We start from the raw sequence: 17,656 nt of genomic DNA, 5'->3' as shown, positions 1-17,656 counted from the left end.
TTGAGGGTGGAACAAAAAAAAAACAAGAGAAAAGTAAATGGGCAAAAGGAGAGATCAGAAAGAGAATTTATTCATGCTTCACTCACGCACAGAAAATCAAAACCACACATAAAAGCCACCGCAGTTGAATCCCATCTTCAACCCTAAAGCACAGTTCCTGTTCACTTTTCCATATCCGATATTTTTTCATGCTCATACACCGATCCCCTAAACGGCAAAACGGGTAGATAAACCCTCACCCAAAACTATATAGTGGTTTCGTAAAAATCAAAGCTCTTCTATATGGAAATGTGTGCCTGATGGGGAAAAAGCTTCCATCAATCGACCAAATTTATTTACTCAAAACGTACCAAACGGAAAAAAGGACAACACAATAAATAGAGAAAATCCATTTCTTTGTATTGTATCATCATCAAGTTACTCCCACAGAGCTGTTTAGTTTGTTGTGGTGTGTACACCTTCTAATTTAATCTCAATATTTTGTAAGAGAAACCACTCGTTTTTATTAAATTTAAAAGAAGAAAAAAATATTATTTGAAGGAAGGACCTTTTCGAGCTTTTGCCTACAATAAAGCTTTCTTTGTTCTGCTGATTTAGAATAGAAAGAATTTTCAATTAAGAATTGAGAAAAAATTAAAATTATTTGAAGAACTAAATTCAAGATTGAGTTTAGGCTATTCTCCCCTATTCTAATATTTAAGCATAGAAGAATACTCCTGAACTTTTGTGAAATATTTCAAAATTATCGAGAAACTGACAACCAACTATTATCTAGAGCGCCCACCTCCCCATTTGGAATAGCATAGCTGCTATATATGTATAATATCCACGGCAACGGAAGAAGAATCTCAACATATTGCCTCCCTTAAATGGGACCAATTTGACTATGGTTTCCCCGACCTACCCACAAAACTTCCTGTTTTGATAGATATGGGGTGAATGTATTTTTTTTTCTCCTTGATACATTTTCATGCCTGTCTTCTCGTTTAACATCCACACCACTCGCTGAGTGTTCCTTTCGCCTTATTCTTACACCACCACCTAATGCCTGACTTCCCCTTTGCACGCTGAGCCGTCCACTTTGTTGGCAAAATATTTCTTGATGCTGTCCCTGGACGATAAATGACTCTTTTTTTTCCCTCCATGCCTCGAAAGTCCCGTATGTCAGTCACCGGAGCTCATCCCCTCTCGTTCAGCCACCCGCTGAGCCATCATCATCAATAAGGAAAACTTATTTTTATCACTGTTTCATAATCTTTACGCTGGCAATGCCTCTTTCTTCTGTGTGCTCCTTTTTTGCACCCTCGTACTTTGTGCTATTTTTTTTCGCACCACCCACTTCCGCCCACCGACCACGCGGGCTTCCGGCAACCTCCTCCGCGTGAGAGGGTATCTCTCGTGTCTCCTGGTGGATTTGTCGGGGTATTTATTTGCAATTTTTTCTCACATTTCCCCCCAACGCTCCCCAACCGCCACACAGCCAGAAATGGGGGCGTCCAATGTAAAACTTCTCAATACTTTTAGCGCGCTGCCACCCCCGCGCTGAAAGTTCCAAACCTCCGCACATGTTCCACCACTCCATGGGTGACACTTGAATGATATGACTTTTCACTTTTCAATTTAGATGGTATATTGCTTATGGGTGGGTGAGAGGGCGAAGAAAAAAAATTGATAAAATAGAAGAAAGCGAAAAAGTCATTTCACACATTCCACCACAAGAGCCATGGGATGGCATATGGCGGGCGGGGGTGTGGAGGGAAAAAGAAATTGTACAATGGGGGAATGGGAAGACTTCCTCTCCCTTCTCTGCAGGGAAACCTTCAATCTCCACAAACCCATAGCCATTTGGAATTGTGCGGCAATGAGGAAAGTTTCACTAAAGTAATTGTTGGGTGATATTTCTAGGGTCACACCTCTGCTCGAACCCATGAAAATTGTCATCACCCTCACCCAGGTGTCCAATGTGGCACTACACATAGTTTAACTTTTAGTTTTGGAATTCCGTATTTTACGGCATGGTATTAATTCAACCCCGTTCAACCATTACGGGGGTATGGAAAATGTTGCCGCGTTGGGTGGAAGCAATGGGGATGAGGTGGGAAATTCTCTTATTTAATTTTCCTCCCACTTTCGTTTTAATGATTTTTGGTCCCTTAAATTTTCAAATGGTGTTGTATAGGCATTCGGCCAGAGGGAGAATATATATGTACGTACACATTGTTACACCCAAATAACCTTCTTTTCTGTATCGTATGCCCCAATTCATCCCTTGCACACAACTCACTCACTCTCCCTAATACCCCCTACAACTGACGAGAGAACCCCTCACAAGGGATGATGTCTTTTAATCTGAAACCCTCACGGCAAAATCCTCCTTATTACCCCCACGCCTTTGCCCAAAAATTCAGGAGATGAGTGCAGATGAAAAAGGGGTTCAGAGGTCAGAGATTGTTTCACTATATCAATTCTCCAAGTAGATCCATTCACCATTAAATTGTATAAACCCTCCATGTAATCCTTTTTCTCTCCCCCACCTCGACCCAAAATGAAAATTTTACCATTTTCTATCCTCTTTGCACTCCTCCAAAAAATTTATGTGACTACGAATTGCCAGTTAAATTAAATAAATAATAAGAGGGAGATGCGGGGGAGACATGGACTCATCATAGAATAAATGACTTTTTCTATGCCTTTTTATGAGTTCACCGACACCAACAATTTTCGTCTCGCGACGCTATAAAAGATTTTCTTTGAAGGCACACAAGAAAAAATGTCTTCAAATACCAGGGGAGAGATGTTTTGAATTTTCAAATATATTATTCCCCCTCCTGCACATATAGTTCAAAATAAATTTTAAAAAAATACTTGTACGAAAAAAAATTAAATATAAGGGATGGTCACGTTATTTTGGAAACTCGGGGACTTTCAAGAGCGATTTTCAAGCCAATTTTGAAAGCAAAAATTCGAAATTTGCTTGCACTCTTGTTAAATGGCCAAAAACTGATAAGAATTCAGTATTTTCAATTTTGAAAAATAATTTTTGTGCTCAAAAAAATTATTTGAAATTCTCACATTTTGGCCATTTTGTTCCTGTAGAGTTTCCAAAATAACGTGACCATCCCTTAGTTTAAAAGTTTGACGAATATGATAATTTTAATAGGTTTTGCAAACTTTCGTGAAAGTCTAATCAGCTTTTATGAGTTTAAACTAATTGTCGATTTTAGAAAGCACAACTATGACAAAATTTCACATAAGTTACGTAAAACTGTTCACAGAGATAACGATGCTGAAAGTTAGTTAATGGGAAAAAATTTTAAGAATTTTTAATTCAAAATTTTGTTATGTCCTTTGAAACTCATCAAATTGATTCAAGTTTTGAAGCTTAACCCTTCGTATACTGTAACCAAAACACTTACTCGCATTACTAATGGGGTAGGTGACCGATCCCATAGATTTTTTCGCAAAAAAAAGCAAATTCTTTGGGTCAAATGAGCTTTAATAGACTCCTTGGTACTCTCTAAGAAATCTTTTGTCCATTTTAGAACAGAAAGATAATTTTTAAATGAATTTTTTAATGATTTTCGTAATGATTTTTTTAGGTTAAAAACGTCTAGAAAGAGACAAAGAGTAACAAAGCGACAAGAAAAAAAAGGAATAAAGACCGTTACACCAATTTTTGAATTCCCTCTTCTTACATTTTTGTTAATAACTTTTTTTCTGGTGGTCAGATTGACCTGAAATTTTTACAAAATCTACTCAGATAATTAAGGAACTTATTTCCTAAAGCTTGGTTCTATACCTCTAAGAACTAAGACACAATTAATCGAAATATATCTCTGGGGTCGGTCACCTACCCCTCATAGTATACGAAGAGTTAAAACATAAAGAGATTTCATTATTTATTTATTTAAATCCTGAAAAGTTTCCTAAATTCTCATATTCTTCAAAATAAATAATTAATTTTGCAGCGAAATAAAAATTAAAGCTCACAGCTTTAATTTATTGTCCTGAAACGTAATTCAATTCTTTGACCTACATACTATATATAACATGTAATTTGACATATTAAATTCATTATACGAAAGCTCTCTCTCTCTCTCTCTCTTTCCGTAATATAATGTATGATAGTATGTTGGCATTAGAAAATATGTTTACCAAAAGTTTGAGCCTAATTGACTGCAATCAGATATGAAAAAGGGTATTTTTGGAGTAGTCTAGTTGGTAATGGATGGCATGGGGAGTTAATTTAAGTGCGGATAAAACACGTGCCCACCATTGGAAAGGTCATAATCCCCTGTGATCCAGAGCGGTCACTCCCTGAGCTTTAATTCCTCAATTAAAGCACCCATGCGTGGGTCCAAAAAGCCATGATGGAAGGATGGGTTAATTGAGTATATCTTGTATTTAAACACCTCAACTATTGGATGCCTTAAATATGCATGACTTGTCGTCATTGGATTTGCCCTTGTTTGCCATCTCATTCATCCATCCCGAGCACCGCGTGGTTCCGCTTCCGTATGGTTTTGTGTGTGTACACATATATGTATGTATTTTGTATACAATAGGATTTCATGTTCCTGACGCGGGGGCGTACCGTGTGGTTGACACAGAAAGCGGCGGACCGGACAAATCGCGTATTGTGGAATGGCGAGGGAGGAGAGCTGAGAATCTCTGGGTGTATCAAATTAGAGAAATTTAACACCATTCGTGGTCATTTTTCTCATCATTACAACCCCATCTCACGAATATCTACCTACCCCCTTGGGAGGGTAATTTCGCATGCACCCACCCCCCAAAAAAATTCTATTGTACTACCCTTGTGGGTTTGGTATACGTGATGGATTTTTAAATCTCCTCATCTTGCCCAACATCTACCAACGACTTCCTCCTACCACGACGATACCCCAAACCTCATGAGAAAGTGCTTTAATCTCTTTCACCCACAATAGGACTTGGACACCTTTTCATATTTATTCCACCCTGAAAATGTACTTTGAGAATTTTTCGTGGGGTATGAGACTGTGAGGTGGAAAATGTGTGCGGAAGATGGTGATGTGGTGGTTCGCTTCTCCTTTGTTTTACGCAATTTTCCCCAAGCATTCAACCTTATTATTTATTGAATCAAAGCATAGGCGGAAGTAGAGAATCTAATCTTCTTCAGGGGGAGACAATAAAACCATGTGCCAACACCGAAGGAATTACACATTGAAATGCAATGCAAAATATTTCAAAGTGAAAATCATCACACATACAGAGGGAAGGAATGAAAATGTGAAACAATTGAGGGTGAAAAGAGGAGAACCATAAAATGTGAAAAGGGGGTGCCCTACAGTGGGAGCCACAGGAATCCCCACGGTTTATGGACATATACAACACCAGGATGGAAGTCAACAGAGGTTGAATACTAATGTTCTTTGCTATGGAATTTTTTCACTTTGTCTCTATTTTTTATCTCAATTATTTTCTTCGATTTTCTTCCAATTGAAGGTAAAAATTTATTTTTTGGCTTTTCCACTAAGGTTTTGTTCAAAAGCTTCCCTTTTTTTTTTAAAGGATCCTTCATCCACACAATGGTAGTAATTATTTTTATTGATTCAATTGAATTTCTCTTTTAAAATGATTTTGCCGAATTGATAAAATCTACGTAATATTTTTTTTTATGATTTATTGCTCTGTCATACTTTTCATTAACATAATTTACACGTTGTAAAAAAAAGTACGTGAGCTTATTAAAAATTTAGGATTGACAATGAGGCAAAAATGAATAAATTCAAGCTTGAATTATTAAATGTTGGAAAAGGAGAATTCCCAAGAAGGAAAAACTGGATGAAAATAAACTTTAAAAGTAAATTAATGTAAAATTATGACTATATTTATATTTTATTTTCTACAACCCTTCAAAAGGGTTGTAAAAGGAATATTTTATTAAATATTTTAAACCCCTAATAATGTAAAGCAAATAAGTCCCATTTATATCCGTTCGATATGTTCAATTGAATATCAAGTACTTTACCTCTAACTACCTACTTATATATTTAAATTATGTATACATATAGTGATGATTGCAAAATCTCTCGAGGGTGATTTCTTGCATTTAAATTGGTTTCTGAATATACAAATTATATCCCATAATGGATATATCTCGTACCTCAATAAGATTTATCCTGTTCTCCTTCATAGTCCATTCATCTTCTTCCATCGCACCGAAAGCTCTTCTTTCCCCGCAAGCACTTTTTTTTATCTTACGTTCACCACTTTTGCAAACCAAAAAAAACGATCCCTCAAGAGATATTTTTCATTTCTGATTTCCCTGATTTCACTTCTTGTCTTGCTTTTTTTTCAGGAATGAAATCTTTATCTGTGACGGACATTATAAGTTTGATTTTCTTATTTGGAAAATGAATTCATCATCTCTTTATCACAATTCTATGATTTTAGGAATTTCTACCCAGAAACTTTTCTTTCGAAAAAACACACCCCTCCCCCTATTTTGAATAAGTAGTGGAAACAATGGAAATTATCATATTTTTCTTTAAAGCAATGGATTTTTCCCAAAAAATCTTTTATGAAAATTAAAATAAAAGAAATTTTCCGTTAAGAATTTCAACGGAAAATTTTTATTTCCTCTTGAAAAAGGGAAACCCCACAATGGCCCACAATCAGCTGTTCACTCTGTACAACAGCACACATAACCTCACATTACATAATTTGTTGTGATTTTTTGATAAACATTACTTACCTTGTAAAATGAGTGTCCTCGCCAGGACCCTAATCTGGGAGTCCCTCTCCAGTGTCCAGAGAATCCCCAGAAACTTTTTTCCGCACTCAAACAAATTCGTAAGACATTTTTCTTCGCAGAATACTTGTTGGAACTGCGGCACTACATCCGGAAACGGGATTTTCTGTTCAAAGTGCAATTTTGTACAAAAAGTTGATGAGAAAAAAGTAAGAAAAACTATTTGAATGAAAGAAAGTTTTTAAATAAATATTCAATTTTCCAGGATTACTTTGAAATACTAGACTTACCGAGAAACTTCAATGTCGACAGTAATGCCTTGACGAAGAAATTCCGTGAGATGCAGAGCATCCTGCATCCTGATAAATTCAGTAGTAGAAGTCAGAAAGAGCAGGATATTTCACTTGAATGGAGTTCCCTTGTAAATAAGGCATACAAGACCCTCCTGGCGCCCTTAAAGCGTGGAGAGTACATCCTTGAGCAAAATGGAGTGGAGCTGCCGCAGGATAACAGTGCTCTTGATCAGAAGTTCCTCATGGAGATGATGGAGAGGAATGAGGAGGTTGATGCAGCAGAAACTCCCGAAGATTTGAAGAGATTGCAAGAGACGGTAAAGAAAGAACTGGAAGAACTCTCTGCAGAACTTTCCAAAGCGTTTGATAAGAAACGTCTGGATGAAGCTGTGGCTGTAATTGTAAAGATGAAATATTCAATTAGTTTGGGGAATAGTTTGAAGGAGAAAAGGCGAAGATTGGGATTTGTTGATTAAAGAATTTCTTAAAATAAAAAAAAAAATATGCGAGAAAATCAAAAAATATCAGTGCGTAATTAAATTTTAAAACATGTGTAAAGTGCGTAAAGTGAATACCCCCAATATTCCTTTTGTAACCGCATCTGGCGCTACTGTCGCATTGTTTTGCTTTTTTGGAGTACAAAAATTGGATAACTTTACACGGAAATGGTGCAAAAAGGCGGAAATAACATATTAAATGCAATCAAAGGAATCTACTACAATGAATTCCACTGGTGAGTACTCAAATCTCCGAAAGATGTGTGTCTGGGATTCCACAGAAAAATCTAACCTCAAAAGCACATTTTCCCTGTCCGGCTGTCGTGATTTTGCAATTTTTCTCTGACTTTTTTAGGGCGATTGTAAAGAGTTACGCGCTCTTCCTGGTCGGTGTGCGAATTGCCCATGAAGTCCAGGGATTGGAAATAATGCCATCATTGCCGAAATAGTGCGTGGGAGTCTCCTGAAAAAAGCATTTCCGGGTATTCTGTTAAAATAGTGTGTAGAAAAAAAATAATGTGAGAAAATCAATAAAGAGGAAGATTGACGAGACTTGTTATTTGTGTGTACCGGCAGCAGAAACAAAGACGCAATTTCTACTTGCTAGTGGGTGTTGTTGCTATTTCGAAATGGAAAAAGTGTTACTGTGGCTGTTTTGTCTGCTCTCTCTGGAATATGGGGCTCTTGTGGGGAGTACGAGACTGCCCAATATTGTTTTAATTGTTACCGATGATCAGGATGTCGTTCTCAATGGAATGGTGAGTGATTTATGGAGAAAATTGAATGAATTTCTTTGTCATTTTGTTAACATTCCCTCCGCCAGATGCCAATGAGAAATGTCCAGGAACTTTTAGCAAAATCCGGAGCTACCTTCACTAATGCTTTCACCTCATCACCCATTTGCTGCCCCTCACGAGCATCAATTCTTTCCGGGAGATATGCGCACAATCATGCAACAACAAATAATTCAATTTCCGGAGGCTGCTACGGGCACTTCTGGAGGGATGTTGTTGAGAAATACACCCTTCCGGTAATGCTCCATGCTAGGGGGTATGAGACATTTTTTGGTGGGAAGTATCTCAATGATTACCGCACAACGGATGTTCCACCTGGATGGGATCATTGGTATGGTCTTCATGGCAATTCCATTTACTACAACTACACCCTTACGGAAAACGGGAAGTCAGTCCAATATACTTCTGAATACCTCACGGATGTCCTGGCTGAGAAGAGCACACAATTCCTGGAGGAACAAAGGCACGGGAAACCATTCTTCCTCATGGTAGCACCTCCAGCTCCTCATGCACCTGCTACTCCTGCCCCACGCCATGAACAAACTTTTCCGGAAGTTCGAGCTGCACGTACCCCCAACTTCAATCATCCTTCAGGTAGTCTGGACAAACACTGGCTCCTAACAATGGATCCACCAACATTGCCCGATGATGTCCTCCCGGAATTAGATGAAATCACTCGAAGACGATGGCAATCACTCCTGGCTGTGGATGAAATGGTCCGAGGGATAGTAGAGAGTCTCCAAAAGAATGATTTGCTGGAGGAAACATTCATTGTCTTCACCTCTGACAATGGCTACCACATTGGTCAATTTGCCCAAGCCTACGATAAGCGGCAACCCTATGAGACAGATATTCGTATTCCACTGATTGTCCGGGGTCCGGGAGTGAGAAAGAAGTTCCTAGTTCAGCAACCTACGCTCCTCATTGATCTTATGCCAACGATGCTAGAATGGGCACAAATGTCCCTTCCTGCCAATCTCGATGGACGTTCCTTCCGCGGAGATTTGGTGGCGGAGACACCAGTCAGCATTAGCAGGCAGTTCCTAATTGAGTACTGGGGTGAAGTAGGGCCAAACACTCATTCTCCATCATGTAAAAATGCCGACAAGTCTCTCTATGTAAGTCCTTTTTATATTGAATTTCCTCGCAATCTAACTTTGACTCTCTTCTGACATTAGATGTGTACCGAGGATGCTGCTTGCCACTGTCAAGATGCCAGGAACAATACATACGCCTGTGTGCGGGAACTTGAGTGGAAATCCGGAGAAGACTTGAGGACCTTCCTGTACTGTGAATTCCGGGATAATGAACACTTTGTGGAAGCCTATGATTTGCTCTCGGATCCATATCAAATGAATAATGTAGCCTACGAGATGCTCCCATCGTCACGTGCCATCTACTCCTTAGTCCTCAAGAATCTCACCAATTGCATTGGATCCACGTGCCGTATGTACAATTCGCGTTCATACATCAATAAGATAAACAAATATCAATGGGAGTATGTAGATTAATTAAATTCCGCTGAAGAATATGCTGATTTCCTTCTTGTTATATTATTGCTGTAAAAGAAAGATGGCTCGATGGACCAATTAGGTAACTTTAAGCAGGAACTTCCTTTTGGAGACTGCAGAAACTTGCGCCGAATGAGGAAATGTTTTTGTGAGTATTGAGTTAAATTAACTTTTGTTAGGTTATTGGACGATCACCAGGACACAACTGAATCTTTGTTACAATTATAATCCGTCTTATGCTAAAATAAAGATGTTGCAGTCAGCGCTAAATCAATTTAGTCTAACGGGAAAGAACTTTGTTACAATCAAAAGTCACATCCGCTAATTCCTCATAACTATATGACCTTGAAGAGATTTTGGGGCCTCTCGGGACGCTAATTTCGGGAGGATATTTTTTCGCTTTGAGAACACCACAAAACAAAAACAATGCCTTTAAAGCGTTTAGAATGTTTACTATAAGATCAATTCCATATTCTGACTTTGTAAGATTTTAGGGAATTGTTTTCGCGGATTCTGCACTATTTTTTTTCTTTGAAAATAAATATTTACGTTACATTTCGATGCGACGCCGCTTTCTGAGAACCGAAAAAATCAAATTTCCCCGAAAAATTCACAAGAAAACGCGAGAAAATTGCAAATAAAAGAATCGCAAAATACATGTTTCATCATTTTGAAATTTTACGCAACTAATGGGCTAAAGTCACGGCAGTAGTATTTTTGTTCAAAATTCATGACCTCATAAATTAAATTAAATGCTTTTAACGCTTTTAAAATACTTTTTCGGCTCTTAAAAAAATAATATTACTGAATAAAATTGAAAAATTAATTTAGGATTTTATTTATTTTTGTGATTTTTGTAAATATTAGATTTTGAAACTCACTTGAAACATGAAATACCGATGGAACAATTTGTTGTCTCATATGGTCCCGCCGGGAAGTAAGAAAAAGAAGAAGAGACGCTAAAGATTTTGTGCGACCGGATCGAAAATATTGCGTATTTTCCTGGGTAAAAGAGTATCCCTTCGCATAAAAGTAGCTCAATTGTGCTCCCCCATATCTCATTGCTGCATTGCATAGGTGAAGGTGAGAGAAATTGCGGTAGATTGGCGTGAAATTGTAAATTTTGCACATAACCCAACATTCTGGGAAAGCGCCTTCATTGTTTAGTGCATCTTGGGGGATTTTGTGCATTTCCAGGCATCCCAGCGGCAAGATGAGCAAGAAAGGTGACTCTCCGGAACCCCAGGAAGTAGAGGAATATTCCGTGGAGAAGGTATTAGATCGTCGAGTGCGAGGAGGAAAGGTGAGTTTGTGACAGCTTGGCTCCTCCTAACTTCCCGGCTAATGCGTACTTTCCTTGTTTTTTTCTATGGTTATTTTAACGTGGCCACAGGTGGAGTACTATTTAAAATGGAAAGGATATTCTGCTGAGGATAATACATGGGAGCCAGAAGAGAATCTCGACTGCCCAGACTTAATTCAGGCGTTTGAGGAACAGAGACAGAAAAAGGAAAAAGAAGGTATGTTGTGGATGAAAACATTTTCAATTTCTCAGCAATTTCCCCCCATTTGAGCCACATTGCACGCCATGGTGAGGTCCATGGGGCTCCAAAGGATATTCCTCGGTGGCGGATGGGGTGTCTTAATGGAGATTTGTTGGTGAAAATAGTGAAATATCTCGACATTTTGTCTTCCGGGAGCGTATTTGCTGAGATGGCGCCACTAGCGCTCATATTGATTTTATTCGAGTCTCGCCTTGAGCTTCATAATATTTTTTTTCTACCACTTTTGCGTCTGTAGCTGGTGGCCGCAAAGAATCAGAGAGCAAAAAGAGGAAAACATCAACTCCACCAGCGACTGAGACTAAAGTGCCAGCCGCGAAGAAAAAGGACGTGAAGAAGGGATCAAACCTTCAGGGATTCGAAAAGGGCTTAGAACCTGATAGAATTTTGGGTATGTCTCCTCTTTGTGAGAAGAACTTCCAGTTTTATTCCCAAAATTACTAAATGTTTTTTTTTTTTTATTTATTTTAGGCGCCACGGACACTTCTGGTGAGCTGATGTTCTTGATGAAGTGGAAGGATACAGATGAAGCAGACCTAGTTCCATCGAAACAAGCCAACGTGAGGTGCCCTCATATTGTCATCCAATTCTACGAGGAGCGTCTGACTTGGCACACACCATCCATTGACGAGAACTAGATGGGCATCCCTATCGTATGTGTGTATGGTAAAAAAAGCATAAAAATCTGTTTTCAGTTTTTTTATTCTTTCTTTTTAATGATAAAAAAAACAACAACTTAGAATTTAATTCCAAACTCAATCACGATGAAAATGTATCCATAGAGAAGAGAACTTAAAAGTGCTTTTCGTGAGAAAGAAAAGCAAAATCAATTGGAAAATGTAATTTGAAATGAGATAAAAAAGAGAAGATTAATATTCGAAACTTAGAATTTGAAAACAGTCTCGATTATATTGAATTCAACTCACAATTTGACATTTTTTTCCAACATTTCTTTTTTTGATTTAATAAAATATTGAATAATAAGATATGTACTCTTGAATATTTTTGTCTTTTATTTCTAAGAGAGAACATCTTAACTCAAAATTGAACTTGTTTTGCGGAATTTAGACAACTTTTTGTCGAGAGAAATATTAATTCTATAATTTAGAAGAACCTTCAATCGCCCACTCTTTGGTTGCCATAAATTTCTTTAGCTCATTGGGAGTTTGGTAAACAGAGATAAATTCATGCTGATTCTGCTGAATCGCTTGAAAATCTTTTTCATTTAGACTTCTTCAAATAATTTTCAAGGAAGGACTAAAGAAAACTAAGATTGAAAAAAAAAACGATTTTCTTCCTTTACAAAAATTTTTTTTCTTCTTTTTTTAGATAGGTATCTTTTTTTTAGGGATGTTTGAACTTTCCATGATTTCACAAAAAACTTGAGTTGAAAAAAATGGAATAAAAAGTTTTTATTTTTATAAAACTCAAGTGGATTCGATCACAGAAAGAGTTTTAGAATTTCTTAATAGAAATTTCCAAAGAATTGGTTGAAAATTGACCTTTTTAGACAGTTAATGAAGTGAAACCCAGTTAAAAATAATTTCAGTTAAAAAGGTTTTTTACGAAAATAATTCTTTACGTGACGTTATATGGTTGAAAAATTTATCCTGGCTAATCTACAACCCAATGTCATTATTTTCACGTCTTCTAAGTATTATTCTTTAATTTTATAAATTCTTTAATAATAATAAAAAATCTTGTAAACTTTCTTTTCTTTCTTTTCCGTGAAAGATTGTTTAATTTATCGTGTTCTCCGGAACTACTTCCGGGTTCTCTAACGTTCTTTGGAATTTCTTTTTAATTTTTCGTATTTCTCAGTAGAAGTCTCGATGAACCTTAACATTGGAAATAATTCAAAATTCATTTGCAAAAAACGCAAAAAAAATTTAATAGAAAGTTCCTCGTCAAAGAGCTTTTAAACTTTTTCAAGAATAAAGTAAGATCTCTTTTTCAAGCACCCACAATCTTTAACGACTAAGAACATTAGGGTAAATTCTGATAAAAATCTTTTAATTTGTTTTCTAACAACTTAAAAGTTGTTGTAAAATTTTGACAGTTAGTGTTTTTAAATCATTCCATTGTCGTTCTATACAAATGAAACAAAGAATTTTGTTGTTCCAGAAAACAGACAGAAAGATCTTTAAAGAAAACTAGAAAAGTTATTTTTTTCAGAAGCCTGTTTAAAGAAATGAAATGTCAAGATCTTATAAGGTTTTTCCCAGAATACCAAAATCTTATAAAATTGATGAATTGTAAGAAAAGAAAAGATTTATTTCAAAATCTACTCAAAATTATTTAAATTTTTTATCCCCAACAGTACTTTAAAAAAAATGGTGTAATATGTCTCAATACTTTTGCTATAATTTGATTTTTTATTCAACCCACGCATTGTTTGCTTCCTAAAAGAGTTAATTTGCCCCATTGAATGAATGAAAATTGTGATTTGCTGCCCTAAATGGAAGCTCTCTGATTCAATTGCTCTCCTTTTCGTTCACTTTTTCATTCAATTCGTAGCCAAGCAGCGAGTTAGATGGCGGAGGAGGTACTGCATAGAGAGACAAAAAAAAGGGTAGAAACCATCTCATGGGGAAGGGGGAGAGGGTGGAAACGACATACTTCCCTTTCAAGTCACATCGTGTATGGCCTAAAAAGCCAACATACTCCCTCGTCTGCAAATCACTTCGTCTTTTACTTGCATTTTACATTATTCTGGGGCGCTCCTCATCAAATTATAATTCAACTAGTCAACCCGAGCCCCCAATCACGTGTGAGCAAACTCCACTTTAAGCTATAAAAAGGGGGCGTATATTAGTAGGGGGGATGAATAATACGGTACCCCGAAAAATTCTAAAAATAAAAAAATCCCGTTATCTGACCCTTCAGCAGGTAGAAAATGGGGAAAAATCAATTTTTCTGTGGGGGCGCTACAAAGGGGGGTTGGGGCGGAATCCCATATAGCGCTTGCAACTCGTATTGACCCCCCCTACCCCAATACCAAATTTCATCAAGATCGGCCCAGCCGTTTCGGAGGAGTTCATGTGCCACAGACAGACAGACAGACTTTTCAGCTTTATATATTAAGATTCAAAAAACCCTGCGCTCTTCCCTAAATGTTGCTATATGTTTTTGGTCCTTAGATATTTTCAGATTTAAGGATATTATTTAGATAACAATGCTGAATTATTTTGAGCTCAAAAATAAGGATTTTCATGGAGAATTTCCTTCGAGTGTTTTTGCTGTGAATTTTCTAAAATTCACACTCCCTTTTAATTTATGATCTTCCAGTCGTTTCGTTTCTTTTTTTATGGATTCATTCGAGAACATCCCCGGGAAAACCTATTTTTTTTTATGCCAAATAACAGAGCTTCTTCACTGTAATAATTTTAATGCTCTGTTATATTATCCTTATTTTATAAATCACAAAATGGTCACAAAACAGGGAAATGTTTAGCATGATGGGCAAATTTGTTGACTTTTATCGCATTTTGTGAACATTTTCTTCACGAAGAAGTTTTCATTTTTATCAAAAATGCTAATGTTTCGCACTCCTTTTGTCCCTTAAATAAAATAAATGCATTCTTCTCCGCTCCATAAGATGGAATGCATTGCATTTTAGAGGGGGGAAATGCGGGAGGAGAGAGAGAAAATGTTCACGAAGACATCTGCAGCAGTCCTGAGCACAGATATAGGAGTTGTGATTTATGGGTGGTGCTGAAGTTGCCGCGCGCGGTGTGTATACCACCCCCGCCGTACCTTCAATTTCACCCTGTGCCAGCCAACGACGTAATTTTATGCATTAAGAAACAAAGTTGTGCTTCAACTGATAAAGAGCGGCATTTATTCGCGCAATTAAATTCCCCAAAGAGTCAGGGAAGGGATGGCTAAAGCTCCTTTTAAGGGGGCTGTTGTTTTTCTTAGGAATTTGTTTACTGTGTGATTCTTAAATAATAAAATCCCCATCGTTTTAGCTTTTGTTGCCACCACCCACCCACAAGAAGCGCATATAAAATTCCACCATATCAATGAGCATCAGTGCTTTGATTCACATTGTGGGGGGGTACTTTAAGCAAAAGCGAGGGTAAAAGCTTTTACAACAATGAATGTGTTGCGGGGTGAAGCAAGGCTGAAGAGTAGCGTATAAATGGAGAAAGAAAAACACGATAAAAGAATAACAAACACCGAAAATTGCTATTGAGTGGAAGAAGAAAAAAAAGACGAGGCAATGAAACTTCTGAATTTGGGATTTCTAAAGAAAACACACATATTCACACATAACTAATGAGAAAAGTTTAATGAATTTCTAAATGGAATAGCAATAGGATAATTGCCAGGGACAAATTTTACTTCATCATCCACGTTCACGGGGAAAATATGTTTCTGCGCTCCTTTAGCATTATTTCCCATCTTAAAGTTGGGATATTTTTCCTCTTAAAATAAATAAATAAAAAAAAATTAATTTAAAAGGCTTTTGCGCCTTTTGAGAGTTTTATTTAGCTTGTTTTTCAACTATTTGCTTTTTAACTTTTTCTTGGAAGCTTCATTTTCATTTGCAGAAAAAGTTATAATTAAATTCTTTTTTTTAAATTCATTATGGCTAATGCAATAAATTTTTAATTAATTCTTTAGATATTTCTTTTCTTTATCCAACTTGATAATTTGTTTAAAAAAGGATATAAATGAGTTGAAAATGAAAATTAATTTATAGCCTTATTAAACCTACAATTTAAGTGATTTCAGTACTTTTTTTTTAAATAAAAATATTAACAACAAACTCCCTGAAAAAAAAAATTTTCCATGCATAATATGTGCTATTATATGCTTCCTCACTGCTCCTATTTCCAGGATATTTTCATATATACACACATAAAAGTTCCTATTTATATAACTTAATTAAGCGAGAAAGGCTGGGTAAAAGAGTGTCAATGGGTTACTTGATAGGTGATGCAATTGAGTGCACTTGTTAATTATTATTACATTACAGGCTTCATTTTCCAATTAACTCTCTCCCCATTTTGAACTTCTTTACTTGACATGTCCTTCCTCTGCAACATGGTTGGCAATTTGTTGTTGAAAAAAAAAGAAAGAAAAGAACATCAAGTTTTTCTCCTTCATGGTATCGTAAGATGATAGGATGAAAGATTTACGGAATAGGGTCATACGGTGTGGAAGAAAATTAAATAATTAGGATATAACTGACTCTATACCAATATATATGTTACCTTATATTGAACTAACTCGTTATCAACTTTCTCATCAAGAGTTGGTCGCTTTAAAGCCCACACAAACTAAAAGCAAACTCCAAAATCATCCTGACGTTGATTAATTCCACCACCGTAACCAATTTCGTGTGTTGCTTTTGCAATTTAATCCTTGTTCAATCTTTTCTCTCTCTTTTGGTCCTCGCTTTCCATTTACTATGCACCCCCAGAGTGTTTGAAACTAATATAATTCTTTTATTATAAAAGGAATTTTAGTGTAAAATAGTTAAAAAATTCAAATCAAAAATAGGGAAAAGTTATAAAATTTATTAAAGGATTTAAACAAAAAATTTAGCGTCGGCTCTGTTGAATTTCTGTAAAATCGTAAGAACTCTTGAAGTCAAGTTTAAAAGCAAACCTCAAGTCTAAAGTAAACGAAACAGATTTGGAGGATTCAAAATGAACGTTGAAATACTTTTTGTTTATTTTTCAGGGTTCTAAGAATTTTTATTCACCTGTAAATTGGAGGAAAAAAAGAACCCTTAAGCTTTCAATCTACAGGGAATGAAACTTCAGCAATACTGTGGAGCTCTGGTTTACGTGTTCTTCTGTTTCTTTTTTGGTTTATCAGAAAGCCTCTTCATAGATTCTTAATATTGTCTCAAAAAAGAAATTGAACGAAACTACGTAAAGCATAGCACCACTGTTCTACCTTTTAATTAAGAGCAGTAATAGTAATTCCACCATTACGTAGAAAAGAAAATACTTTTATTTAATTTTGCCTGATGAATTTGAGCCACAAAGAAAGGACTCATAATTGCGAAAATCAACTATGTACAACATATTACAGAAAAGAGAGGGAAAATTCATGTTTAAAAGTAGGTACAAGAAATTCCCATTTATTTTGCACGTGGTGTGTATGCAGAAAGTGCTTGTTTCGGCCTAAATGAATAAAGGAGGGACGAAGGGTTATTCTTAATTCAACATCAAACATTACTCTATCCCTCAAAGCTCTATGTAAACTGTCTAATTACACTGCAGAACCATACGAAGGTTAAGCGT

General features: G+C 36.5%; 4 protein-coding genes across 5 annotated transcripts; all 4 read left to right on the top strand.

Moving 5' to 3' along the window:
• The first annotated feature begins 6,658 nt into the window (after nucleotides 1-6,658).
• On the top strand, nucleotides 6,659-7,553 carry LOC129786349 (iron-sulfur cluster co-chaperone protein HscB). Its single transcript, XM_055821290.1, has 2 exons — nucleotides 6,659-6,945; nucleotides 7,002-7,553. The coding sequence occupies exons 1-2, from the start codon at nucleotides 6,748-6,750 to the stop codon at nucleotides 7,503-7,505; spliced, it is 702 nt and encodes a 233-aa protein (XP_055677265.1). The 5' UTR covers nucleotides 6,659-6,747; the 3' UTR covers nucleotides 7,506-7,553.
• A 46-nt stretch (nucleotides 7,554-7,599) lies between these two features.
• LOC129786350 (uncharacterized) lies at nucleotides 7,600-8,078 on the top strand. The gene is made up of 2 exons (XM_055821291.1): nucleotides 7,600-7,762; nucleotides 7,882-8,078. Exons 1-2 carry the CDS (start codon nucleotides 7,695-7,697, stop codon nucleotides 7,973-7,975), a joined length of 162 nt encoding a protein of 53 aa, XP_055677266.1. The 5' UTR covers nucleotides 7,600-7,694; the 3' UTR covers nucleotides 7,976-8,078.
• Nucleotides 8,079-8,147: 69 nt separating this feature from the next.
• On the top strand, nucleotides 8,148-9,849 carry LOC129786347 (N-acetylglucosamine-6-sulfatase-like). Its single transcript, XM_055821289.1, has 3 exons — nucleotides 8,148-8,284; nucleotides 8,350-9,438; nucleotides 9,499-9,849. Exons 1-3 carry the CDS (start codon nucleotides 8,156-8,158, stop codon nucleotides 9,829-9,831), a joined length of 1,551 nt encoding a protein of 516 aa, XP_055677264.1. The 5' UTR covers nucleotides 8,148-8,155; the 3' UTR covers nucleotides 9,832-9,849.
• Nucleotides 9,850-10,745: 896 nt separating this feature from the next.
• Nucleotides 10,746-12,393, top strand: LOC129786346 (chromobox protein homolog 1-like). 2 transcript variants are annotated; one of them, XM_055821288.1, is made up of 5 exons: nucleotides 10,746-10,914; nucleotides 11,029-11,134; nucleotides 11,225-11,351; nucleotides 11,632-11,784; nucleotides 11,865-12,393. In XM_055821288.1, exons 2-5 carry the CDS (start codon nucleotides 11,045-11,047, stop codon nucleotides 12,029-12,031), a joined length of 537 nt encoding a protein of 178 aa, XP_055677263.1. In that variant the 5' UTR covers nucleotides 10,746-10,914; nucleotides 11,029-11,044; the 3' UTR covers nucleotides 12,032-12,393. The 2 variants fall into 2 exon arrangements, with proteins under 2 accessions (XP_055677263.1, XP_055677262.1); XM_055821287.1 differs by having other exon boundaries at nucleotides 10,757-10,947.
• Nucleotides 12,394-17,656: the final 5,263 nt, after the last annotated feature.

Source organism: Lutzomyia longipalpis, chromosome 1, assembly GCF_024334085.1.
Source record: "Lutzomyia longipalpis isolate SR_M1_2022 chromosome 1, ASM2433408v1".
Lineage (NCBI taxonomy): Eukaryota > Metazoa > Arthropoda > Insecta > Diptera > Psychodidae > Lutzomyia > Lutzomyia longipalpis.
The sequence above is the reverse complement of the archived record's forward strand: the minus strand, read 5'-3'. Positions and strand labels throughout refer to the sequence as shown.